At 32.2% G+C, this 12,835-nt stretch overlaps 1 protein-coding gene and 1 long non-coding RNA gene across 2 annotated transcripts; one reads left to right on the forward strand and one right to left on the reverse strand.

Annotated features, from left to right (window-relative positions):
- Positions 1-3,116: 3,116 nt before the first annotated feature.
- VTE5 (phytol kinase 1 VTE5) lies at positions 3,117-4,874 on the forward strand. The gene is made up of 6 exons (XM_007010052.3): positions 3,117-3,543; positions 3,644-3,711; positions 3,801-3,932; positions 4,092-4,207; positions 4,325-4,439; positions 4,524-4,874. Exons 1-6 carry the CDS (start codon positions 3,244-3,246, stop codon positions 4,708-4,710), a joined length of 918 nt encoding a protein of 305 aa, XP_007010114.2. The 5' UTR covers positions 3,117-3,243; the 3' UTR covers positions 4,711-4,874.
- A 3,959-nt stretch (positions 4,875-8,833) lies between these two features.
- LOC148760309 (uncharacterized) lies at positions 8,834-10,721 on the reverse strand. The gene is made up of 3 exons (XR_016028810.1): positions 10,626-10,721; positions 9,893-9,976; positions 8,834-9,035 (listed from the first exon to the last, which is right to left on the reverse strand). It is a non-coding gene; the product is annotated as an uncharacterized LOC148760309 (long non-coding RNA).
- Positions 10,722-12,835: the final 2,114 nt, after the last annotated feature.

Below are 12,835 nucleotides of genomic sequence, written 5' to 3' on the forward strand. Positions count from 1 at the left end.
ACATAGGTAGGGGGTTGAATCTCTATAAAAACTTATTTGCAAGTTATTCTCTTTACTCCTTAAGTTTTGTTTTTGTCAAATCTTTATCTTGGAAAAAGTTTGTGCACTAGTTTGTAATTGAAACTTAGTTTAAAACTCATTTTCTACTCTATAGATTGAGCTTACGTTAGTAATCCTTTATAGATTGAGCTTTCATTTTAACACTCTAAGAGTGATATAATCAATAAAAACCATGAACAGGCTACTACACAATCTAGCCATCTCCAACTGGCCATGTCCCTTGTTTTCCCTTCCTTTCACTCTCTTTCCCATATTTTTTGGGTATCTCTTATCGAATTAAGTTCCTTTAAGTCTTTTTAATACCTAGTTTAGCATTATGACTACAATTGGTGATTGGAGAGTTGTGGTTTGAAAATTGCTCAGAAAATTTGTCAATGAAAAACTATGATATGACATCATAAAGTGTTCATTACTTTGTTGAAACTATTGTGAAAAGATAAAATGTCTAAAATGGCTTGGACTTTATTTTATGTTAGCTTTATAGAGTTACAATTGATTTTATGTTTCGAAATGACAAAATAAAGTGATTGAAATTGCTTAAATATGTTCTTGAACAAGTGTGCAAACCTTTTGACATGTTTAAAAGAAATGGTTAAGTGTTTATCAAAGAAAACCAACTCAAAAAGGCTTTAAAAATTGGTTTCCGCACTAAAAGTATAGATACTTGTTCATAAGTATCGATACATGTTCTTCAGAAAGTCAAAAACCCTAAAGGTCAAATTGAAAGTATTAATACTTGTTCATCAGTATTGATACATGTTCTTTAAAAAATCAAAAGTCAAAATGTCAAATTACAAGTATCAATACTTATCCTATTAAGTATCGATATATTTTTTGCAGAATGCTTAAGACATTCAAGTTGAGTTGAAAGTATTGACACTTGGTACTCAAGTATTGATGCATATTAGGCACAAGCATTTTGCATGATAAGTATAGATACCTACTCAGTAAGTATCAATACTTGTGCGTATTTCAAAATTCTTGCTACTTGAAGTATTGATAGTTAAGCATAAGTATTGATACCTAGTGATCGTTGGGTATGATTTTTCGGTAGCAAACGGTTAGATTTGCATTAAATGCTTCTCCAACTATCGTTAAGGCTTCCACACTATAAATACAAGCTTCCTACCACACCTATGAGATGTGAAGACTCTGAAATCAAATCAAAACAAGAGAGCAAAGCTTCAAGCATTAAAATTACTATTCATTCTCTCTTGAGCGCTTATTGTATTCATTTATTAAGCTTGACTTCTTTTTTCATCATTCTTTGCTTATTCAATATTTGTACCTAGTTTTGTTTTCTAGCTTTAAAGAGACATTTTAGCTCTTTCATTTTCTTGTTATTGTAATCATTATTGGCTATACCATAACAATTTAAAAGATAATTACATTGGTTATACCTTAACCATATAAAAGTTAGAAGGGTTAAACCTTATCCTTCAAAAAGTTGTTGTAAAGGTTGTGCTTGCACATTCAAAAGACATTTGTACTTAGTAAATTTGAGAACCTTTTAACAAACTAAGGAAGATAACATAGGCAAGAACCTTTATAACAATTTGTTTACAGGTTTTTCTCCTTACTTTTAAGCTGTGTTTTGTAAAATCTTAATCTTTGGAAAGAGTTTGTGCACGAGTTAATATTAAAACTTAATTTAAAACTCATTTCCAACTCTCAAATTCATATTTACAAAAAGTTTCGATTATTTCCAATTCACCTCCTCTTGGAATTCCTTTATAGCTTGAGCTTTTACTCTAACATTTTATAATTAGGTTTTGAACTAATATTTTTCCATACAAAACTTTAGAATATACACAGGGGCGAAGCCTCCTTATGTGATGGGGGGGCCATGGCCCCTAGCCCCCCACCCCAAAAACTTTTAAAATTTTTTTCATAACATATAAAAATTTTTAAAATTTTTTATATTCTATTAATGGCTCTCTCAAAATAATTTTTTATTTAATAATTAATATAAATAAAAAATAATAAAATAATTTCACATATCTCACTCAACTTTAATTTTTTTTCAATTTATATTATTATTTGTTTATTTTTTCATTTCTATTCTATTTCTTCATATATTATAAATTTTTATAAATTTTCTTTTCCAAATTTCTACAAACCATTAAATGTATTCATTTTCTTTCTTTTTTGTAATATAATATGTGATATCTACCATCTACTTGTCATATTCTTCTTTTTTATGTGACGTAGATTTTATTTTCTATGATTTTAATTTTTAAAAATTAATAAATTATTATATAGTTTTTAAATATAAATTGTAGTGTTACATTGTTAGTTAAAATTTCATTACTGTATTATTTTTTTATTAATCCTGATTATATAAGAGGAAATTAACTTGAATATATTTTTTTATATGCTTTATGTTTCATATTTAGTTAAAATAAAATTATCTTGAATTTATAATATTTAAATAATTTTGATTATATAAGAAAAAATTATTAATTTTTTATGTCATTTTTTATTATTTATATTTTACAATTTATAATTTTATATTTAATTTCATATTTTTATTATCAATATTTTTATTGTTGATTGAATTTAACATAATAGTTTTTTAAAATTTTTAACCCTTATTCTTCTATGTTTGACCCCTAACAAAATTTAACTACCGCCAACCCTGAACATACACATTCATACTTCTTTATTATTATTATTATTATTAAGTCAAACACATCTCTGGATCTGTATTTTCCCCCACGAACTATTCCCTCTATAAATGTTGAAATTAGGTAGTACTCTAGTAAGAGTACGATTTCATTCTATAAGTTTTGATCTCTTTTTTATCAACATTGGATTAATAGAAGAAATAACTGTGTTTTACCTCTCTCACATTTACCTAACTCCATGACAATTGTGTGGTGAAAATGCAAAAATTCTGCTTTCCTCAGCTTTCCAGCCTGTCAGTTCCATATTACATCCTGACAATATAACAACCATGTTAGTTTGTTAGTGTGATTCATACAGTTAAAACCTTCAGTCATTTTCATTACTTATTTAAGCAATCGTTATTCAATTCGATGTTGGTAAGTATGTATGCCTAGAAGCAGAATATACAATTTCCATAACTATACACAAAACAAAAATCAGAAAAAGGTTCCATCTTAAGGCAATTTAAGCTCACTGTCACTCTTTCTCTGTCTGTGTTGGTCGTCCTGCGCAATCATGACTTTCTCCTTATCCTTCACCCACCCTATCTTTAGCCGCCACGTGCACTCCGCCGCACTCTCTCTCTCTTCCTCTCCTCCTCCCCCTCCTCCTGGTTTCTTCTTTCTCTCTCCTCCCACCCCGACCTCGCTTCGTTTCGATTTCCTATACCGCGTGCCCCAGCGCTCCGCAGCATTTTCCGCCGCCGAAACCGCCGCTCTTTTACAAGACACCGCCTCCTCCGCAGCTGTCCTAGCTGGCGCCTATGCTCTCGTCTTCACCTTCGATACTCTTACCCAGAAAGAACTCATTCAACAGGTTTCATTTTTTTCTTTCCTTTTTTTTGATAAAATGAATTTTCTTTTTATCAAAAAAACAATTTTAATTTATTTGTCTGTTTTTTTACTTATTTGAGCAGAATCTAAGTAGAAAACTGGTGCATATATTATCCGGGTTACTTTTCGCCGTTTCCTGGCCAATTTTCAGGTGAACTTTTATGCAATTAAATATATATATATATATATTTTAAATTATTAATGAATTATAGCTGATGATATATTGATCCCCTAGAATAGCAACTCCCTACTGGCTCGTTACTTTGCATCTGTGGTTCCCCTTGTGAATTGCGTAAGGCTTGTTATTCATGGTCTCTCACTGGCTGATGATCAAGGCTTGATCAAATCCGTTACCCGAGAAGGAAATCCCAAGTAATTTTTCCATCATCGTTAAATTCAGTTCCTGAAATTATTACATCATCCTTTTCATACCGTTTTCACGTGTCTTTAATTCTTGCAATTAATTTTTCACTTTTCTTAGATTACTTTTTGCTGTGATTGGGTGCTGATTATTTCCAAAAATAATTGCAGGGAGTTGCTTAGAGGGCCGTTGTATTATGTTCTGATATTGATCTTATGTGCTCTTGTCTTTTGGCGTGAATCCCCTGTTGGTCTCATATCCTTGGCAATGATGTGCGGCGGAGATGGTAAAGTTTCTTCCTTTTTCCTTTATGAAAGTGACTCGTTTTATCTGCCTGACTCCTCACCAGCTAATGGGCCCCAATTACAGCATCATTATTAATTCCTAGCTCTTGGTTTCATAGGTGTTGCAGATATATTGGGTAGAAGGTTTGGGTCCTCCAAGCTTCCTTATAATCGAAACAAGAGTTGGGTTGGCAGTATATCCATGTTTGTTTTCGGTTTCTTCATTTCTGTAGGGTAAGTTCCAGAAATTGGGTACATATAGTACTAAATGTTTCCTCTCTCCTAACATTGCTGATGAGCTTTTATTGTTCCACATAGGATGCTGTACTACTATTCAGTGCTTGGATATTTCCAGTTGGATTGGGGTTGGACAATGTGCAGGGTCGCTTTAGTTTCTCTAGTGGCGACAGTGGTGGAGTCTCTTCCATTTACAACGGTGGTAGATGATAATATCTCTGTTCCTCTTGCTACAATGATAGCAGCCTATTTTAGTTTTAGACCCTAGTTTGTTGCTTCCCTAGTATTTCAATATAACTTGTTCTTTTCCTTTTAACCAAAATTTTGCCATATTTGAGTTTGAACCATCTTGTATTCTATCAAGTGAAATTGTTGCCGACAAGAGACTTGTTAGTTGAGAGAGAATCAATTCTTGAAAGAGGAATTGTAGAACATGTATTCATTAATTGAATCTGTTAGCAACAGATTGTTCTTATACTCACGGTTACAAGAGAAGGAAAAAGACCAACTACTGCCTTGGCAATTAGTTACACAGCAAGCAAAAATAACAGAAAGATAAAACAGCAGTAACAAAAGTAAATCCCTATGAAAACAGTTCTTAACCAGGCCTAGTTAAGTCATGAAGTAACAAAAGTATGAATTGTATCGGTATGCCTGTCCCGTGGGCATGGTTCTCAAGTTGAGGGTCTTTTTGGTTTCTGGTCTTTCTTGGTCTTTTGTCGAGATTGGTCGATGTGTAAATGAGTCGGGGTGACTTGGTTGTACAAAATCTCAGTTTTAAGGGAATGCTGTCTTTGGATCCCACAATTAACTTCTTGATCGGGTTTTTTTGTAGTCAGGAGACAATTTGCTTGGTCAAATGTACAAGTTTCGTTGCCTCTATTAATGAAATTTCTTATTTAAAAAAAAAAATAGTAATTAAGTGCTCCATTTAAGAGAAACGTGTTGCAGTGGTCTAGCAGATAGTTAGGTGATTTGCAATCATTTAGTAAACTTTCATTGCTTCAATAAATGTTGCATTTAAATATGATGCGTGTACATAATATGTAACTTTATTAATTATTTATAAATAATTAATTAATATTAGATATTATTTTAATATTTTTTAATAAAATAATTAAAAATAAATATTTGAGATAAGATATAAATTCAAATTAGCTATCCGTTATATTTAAATTTAATTTGTTTAAATTTAAATAAACATTAATTACATTTAAATTTAATTTATTTAAATTTAAATATAATATTCTATCCTTGTGTCCATAATACATTTATAAATAGTGAACATATGTACTAGTTTCTACACATAACAAAAGAGTGAATGTTCTTCTATGAGTCAGAAAAAAAAAACTCTTTTCTCTTTTTTTTTTCTTTCTCTTCATTTTTGAGGCACCATCAAAAGGTAAAGGGTTTTGGAACGTGCAATTCCTTTTGGAGGATTCTATAGCTACTTCACAACAACAAGAGGGAAGAAATTATTGTGTGCATGAAAGAAGATTTGTAAGGTAAGCTTCTTCTATCAAAAAGAAAATGGAATACTTATCTGAAAAGGTAAGCTCACCTCCCAACAGTGGTATCAGAGCAGGTTTTAGCTTACTTTCATCTTTTTAATTTATGTATGTTTTGAAAGAATGTTTTGATTATGATTTTATTTAATTTAAATTACCAGTACCGATTTATTATGTATAAATCTGTAATAGTTGTTGAAACTGATATGGGGAAGGAGTAGCCTTTAATCCAGTGCAAACAGGTGCATTGTTCTAAAGTCACATGGTGCCTTATGGATGGCAGCAAAATAAAAAACAATTAGAATAGAAAATACAACTAGTAGGATTTGAACTTGCACTAAGAAAGTCATTAAGACTTAAAAAAAAAATTATCTTTCAACCACTACACCAAAGAAACATCCTTAAGATGAAAGTACGGTAAATAATAAAAACCGAAAGGGTCTAAACACTGCCATAAAGGGCTTGATGTGGTAGGCACATGGTTTTCTTAATTGCATTTTTGCCCCATAAGTTTTTGTTTTTATAAAATGACCTCAAAATATTTTTTGGGTAATTAAAATTTCACAAAAAAAATTCAAAATATTATTTATGCTTTTGTCATGTTACTATTTTATTTTATTCATATGCATTATAAATAAAGTTAACTAATATGTTAATTAACCATATTTTTTTCTTATATATTGTATATTAGAAATTATTTTTCTTCTAAAACATATATATGAATTTAGTAAATGTTTGTTAATTCAATTATTTTACATAGGTTGTAAAATGCTATGTACCATATAAGTATATTTTATAATTATTTTACTTATTTGTTAAGTAAAATTTATAAAAATGCATGATGTAATCATTTTACTTATTTGTTAAGTAAAATTGTATGCAAAAAGTTAGTACGGTGATTATATGTCTCAGTAGCTTTGTCAAAGGAGATTGGGTTTTAAGAGAGACCGTTTGTTACTCCTCCAACCTTTCTTGAAAATTGCTGCAAACGTAGGGTGCTTTGTCGAGGAGACTATTATAGTCTTTCCTAGAAGCATATGAAAATATGATCTATTTAGTGTTATTTTTGTGTGCATAATATTTATATGGAAGTTTGATCATCCAAAATAATAAATATGTATAAGCATGCACAAAATCCCTATTTTTATATAGATTGATGTAGTAGGGTCCTTATGATGTAATTTATTTTAGATTTGTATTAATTATTGAGGCCATGTAAAGGGATGTAATTTTGTGCTTACTTTACGCATAATATTATTTTAGATATGGGCACCTATAAATATCAATGGGGTTCTTTAGTAGAACTCATTATATTATGTGGTAAGTGAGAGTTGTTCCCATGCTTAAGGATAGTGGTAATTATTCCCATAATCCAAAGTTAAACTAAATTAGACATTTTAATTGATGCTTATACTATTGGTGATGATTATTAGTATGCATGCAAAATTTTTGAACTAGTAATATGGGTAAAAGTTAAATATGTCTATTCTTAATTAATTAGAAAATAAGATATGCGCTTAATTAAATCTTATGCAATAATATAGTGATTTGGCTCCAAAACAAATTATTGATGATTTGACCAATGGTGGCAAGCTTGATGGCAAAAACTATGATATTTGGCATAAGAAGGTTCAGTATCTTATCAATGAGCAAGAGTTACTCGATCATTTGATTAAAGAGATGAACCCACATGAAGTTGGAAACAAAGCCTAACATTGTTGTGACAAAAAGGCCTATGACACTTGGTATAAGAGAGACTGTAGTGCACGTTTTACCATGCTAAGCTGCATGCATGATGATCTCCTTGGGGAGTTTGAGAACTTCCCAACTACCAAATAGTTGTGGGAACAACTGAAATTCAAGTATGTTGGAACCACAATTACAAGGCTTCGTGCCTTAACACTTAGGTTCAATCAATATGTGATGGACTCCAAGCACACTCTGGCTGAACACTTAAGGCTTATGTCAGCCATGATAAGAGAGATGAAAGCAACTTGCTATGATCTCATAGATGAGCAGCAGGTCTTAGCTGTCATCAAGTCACTCCCTGAGTCCTCATGGGGACATGTTAAACTTGTATTAATACATTATGAAGGGATAAAGACTTTTGATGATATTTCTCGCCATTTAGAGCTCGAGGTAGAGTATAAAGAAGCTATCTGTAGCATTGCCCTAAAATTGAAGCTAAAAATCGCAAAAGGTATGTTCCTTAGCGAAAAAGACAATAAAATAAAGGAATAACTAGAAATCTAAGGCTCAAAAGTGATGGAGTCACTAAGCGCCAAAGAGGCAAGTGTGGTGGAAAGAAGGATAAGTCAAAGTTGAAATGCTTTAACTATGGTAAGAAGGGACATTTTGCTCAAGAATGCATTGAGGCTAAAAAGGTTCTTCCTCTAAACCGCTTTAAAACTTATATATGTTCTCATGTGTTTATAGCTCATTCTCTCCTTGGTTGGATTGTAGGTACATGTGTCACGACCCGGAACTCCCATCGAGCCCGTGACAACCGCCGCGACGTCTCAATTTACATTCATTACCCAGAATGTCAACCGAGACCCCGCAAGGCTTTAATATCAGCTTCTCATTTCCCCTGTGGGTAGCTGTTTCCAAATACCACATTTTAAAAGATTTTAAACTGTTTCCAACTTAAACAAATGAAATAATAATTTCCGTCTCACAGAGGTATTTTTGTCATTTATCCCAAAAATCTCAAAAATCATCTAAAAATATAGTATGTAAGTGGAAAACACATATTTCTTAATCAAAAATAATTTTGGATGTCTAAAACATTCGTTTAAAATGGAATTATGACTGTTATAATAAAATAAAAATATTCAATAAAATATTCAATTTTCACATAAAACGATATTTTAAGAACACTGCATAAATAATTTTTATAGCGTAAAAGCAAAATAAATTCTTACATACCGTAATACAGATAACCAAAGTATAGAATTTAATTTACAGTGACACGTGGGCCCACGAATGACCAAAAGTATCAAAAGAAATGAACCTACAGTCTTTGGATGTGGCAAGTTCAACTGTAATCCTTGCCGATATCAGTTATCTACAATCTATTCTGAACCTGAAATGGGTGGAAATGAGGGTGGTGAGATTATAAAATCCCAGTGAGTAAACAAACATCACTCAAAATATCTAAAGTCGAGTAAAAGGAGACTATTAAAACATTTCATCAAACTGTAATTTATTATCTTTCAACTTATTTCAACCAAATGAAATCAATTTATTTAAAGCAAGTAATCAGTATGGCTTATGAATTTCTTAAAAAGCTTGGCTCATGCCAAATATTATTATCATACTCAGTTATTTGGGATACCTTGGCCGAGGGCTATCCCAACTGAGTCCGCCAAGGCTATTAGAAAGTCATGTTTTTATTTTGAAAACATAGCCATTCCTTGACGTTGGCCGAGTTCCCCTTCACGAGGTGGTTTGGCGTGAAGTGAACTCTAAAAGTTATACCTCAGGAGTTACCCTACTCGCCTCTCCAATCGAGGTAAAAATATAACAGGATTCCGTGCTCCTCTAATAGGCTAGTCCACAGAATCCAGCCCACTGCAGCAGGTCAAACCCACCATACAATAAAATTTTGACAGCATGACAGGGCTAATATATTACTACCCAGCCTGCAAGGGTAAAATAAAGAAATTCATATAATTCATAAAAACACAGCCCAGCCAGTCATGCCAATACAATAACATAAGCCATTAATTCAATTTTAAATTTACAACATATCAGTGGTCTCCAATTACTCTATTTTCAAAATCGTTATTTCGTTTCAAGACAATTTATAAAATATTTTCATTTAAACTCATTTTGTTTACAAAACATAAAAATTTACCATTTGAACTCATTTTCATAAAATTCACCAAAACCGAATAAAAACATACTTTAGATAATTAAAATGATGGTAAGGTTACTCACCGTGTCTAGAGAAAGGATTTTCGAAATACTCAGACTATTGGTCCTCGGGTGCAATTCCCTTGCCTTTATCAGAGGACTCACCACCTTGACATAGTACAAAATCGAGAAATTCACCACATTGGTACTAAATTGAAATTAAACTAATTTAGACTATTAATGCTTGATATGGAATGCAAAAATGTCTAAATTTTTGCCTAAATGCGGTGTTAGCCTATTTCGGTCTTTTACCCGATAAATTGATATACGCGTCCGTTTAAACTCCAAATTAATTTTTTTCAGTTTCTACACCTCAATTGCACCCAAATTGACTTAATGTCCCTCAGTGTGGTGCAAATTATCAGTCCCGATAACAAATTACGAAAATACCCCTAGTGGGTAAAAATTTGTATTTTTGCTCCGAAAATTTCCATTATTTTTCTAGGCTCATAATTCATCATTATTCATCATAATTCCTCAAATAACCATCAAGATCAGCAGCCAATATTCCCCTAGAAAATTCAGCATAATGGGTTTCAATGGGAGAAAATTATATTTCTAGCTTATTTTTGCTATATTTCAATATAACTTAACTAAAATCACTTAATTCAATTAAAATCAACCAAAAATCAAGCTCAAAACTCATCCATGGAGGTTTGGCCAGCATGGGTGTCCATACCCACTTTCTAATTTTGCATGGAAATGAGAAAAAAATGCATGGGTAGTGAAAATCACAAGGAAAATCAATGAAATTTACCTTTTTAATGCTTGATTTCTTGATTTCTCTTGATTTTCTCCAAATTTTTCAGGTAGGATTCTTGTTTTTTTTTTCCCTTTTCTCCCCTGGTTTGGACAGCTGAAGAAGATGAGAATTCCGGAATTTTTACCTTTTTAAAGGCTAAAATAATATAATATTATTTTATTCATTTTTTTAATGTTTTATTAATTCCTTAAATTCTAGCCATCCATTTATTTCCAAATTTTCACCATACACTTGTCCCACATATCCATAGCTTAGGTAAAATTCTCAGACTTATCCAAAGTCTTGGTGGAGTAATTTTTGAAATTTACACTTTTACCCCCGTAAAAGTCAAAAATTACATTTTTGCCCCAAAAATTGAAAAATTACCCATAGACATATTTTTCATCCCTTATACTCATACCATTCTCCAATTTGTCAAATTTGATCTAAATTCTCTCAAAATCTCAAATTTTGTCTGCGGGTGGCAAAATTACGATTTTGCCCCTACACTCTAGAAATCACTGGAATTAAACTTTTTCACTGCCAAACCCTCAAATTATACTCCAATACTCAAATCATACTCCAATAAGTCAAATGGGGCTAAAAAAATTCTTTTCTAAAAATTCCCATTGTGTCCTTGGGTGGCAAATGACCATTTTGCCCCTGGACCGTAAAAATTCTAGTTTGACTTCAAATTGATCCTCGAACTCCAAATCACCATATTAAACCATTCTGGGACTTTAATATTCTTAATTTCATTTTAAATTCTCTATTTGATCTAGTTCGAGACTTAAATTAACTTAATTGTACCATTTGGTACATTGTCGTCTTTTAACGATTTTTCTTTCAAGGCTTTCCAAGTATGCAAGCATATTGTCAATCATATGAATGACATGGAAAGTATTTTATAAGATCGGGCTTGACAACATGAGCAACCCAGCACATAACCTGTAACTGTGTAGGATATGTAGATTACCATCATTTACCAACGGGTAGACACTTTGTCATGATGGGGAACGGAGAATAGGAAGAGGTCTTAGGAGTAAGGACTTACCAACTCACAATGCACAATGGGTGAAAATGGCTCTTACATGATGTGCTTCATACTCCATTCGTACAATATAATCTACTTTCAATTTTAGCATTGATGGGTTTAGGATTTAATTTTACCTTTGTGAATTATAGTTTGTTTATTTTTCTTGAAAACAAGTTTTTTGGTCATGGTTATTTTAAAAACGATTTGATTATGTTGGATTTGGATTTTGATAATAATGTTGCTTTCGTTTCAAATTCTTCTTCTGATGTTATAAATGATTCTGTGAAATGACATGCTAGATTATGACATATTGAGCAAAATAGAATGTCCAAATTGGCTAGAGAAAGGATATTGGGCTCAATCACCAAAGTTAAACTTCCTACATGTGAGTTATGTCTTGTCAGTAAGTTCAGCATAAAGCCTGTTGGGAAGGCTAAAAGGGCCACCTATCTTCTAAAATTTGTCCATTCGGAAATTTGTGGGCCTATGAATGTAAAGGCACGCAATGACGCATCTTATTTCATTTCATTCATGGATGATTACTCACAATATGGATCCATATTTTGGTTGTCTCATCGTTTTGAAGCTTTGGATTGTTTCAAACGCTTTATGGCAGAGGTTGAGAATCAAAAAGAAAGGAAACTTAAGGTTTTTCACACTGATAGAGGTCATGAATACCTATATGATCAATTCAAAGAATTATGTGAGGAAAAAGGAATACGTTGACAATGAATGATACCTAGAACTCTAAACAAAATGGTGTTGCAAAGAGAAGGAATCGTACCTTGTTAGGGATGGTTAGGTCAATGATGGCACAAGCCAACCTTTCAATAAGTTTTTGGGGAGATGCCTTTTTGACAGCAGCATGCATCCTCAATTGTGTGCCCTCAAAATTTATTCCCACAACTCCATATGAGTTATGGAATGAAAGTAAGCCCAATTTGGAAGGCTTACATCCTTGGGGATCAACAGGGTACATGCATCACTCATCTCATAAGTAGGGAAAACTTGGTCCTAAAGCTAATAAGTGTGTATTTATTAGATATTCAAAACATTCTAAGGGCTATGTGATGTATAGGAAACACCCTGATGGGGGGCTAATTGAGATGGAATCTCGTGATGTTGATTTTCTAGAAGATGACTTCCCAACCATAGGTGAGGTTAAAGAACGCCTTGAGCTTTATGAGAT

This window comes from Theobroma cacao, chromosome 10, assembly GCF_053813885.1.
Source record: "Theobroma cacao isolate CCN51 chromosome 10, ASM5381388v1, whole genome shotgun sequence".
NCBI classification, from domain to species: Eukaryota; Viridiplantae; Streptophyta; class Magnoliopsida; order Malvales; family Malvaceae; genus Theobroma; species Theobroma cacao.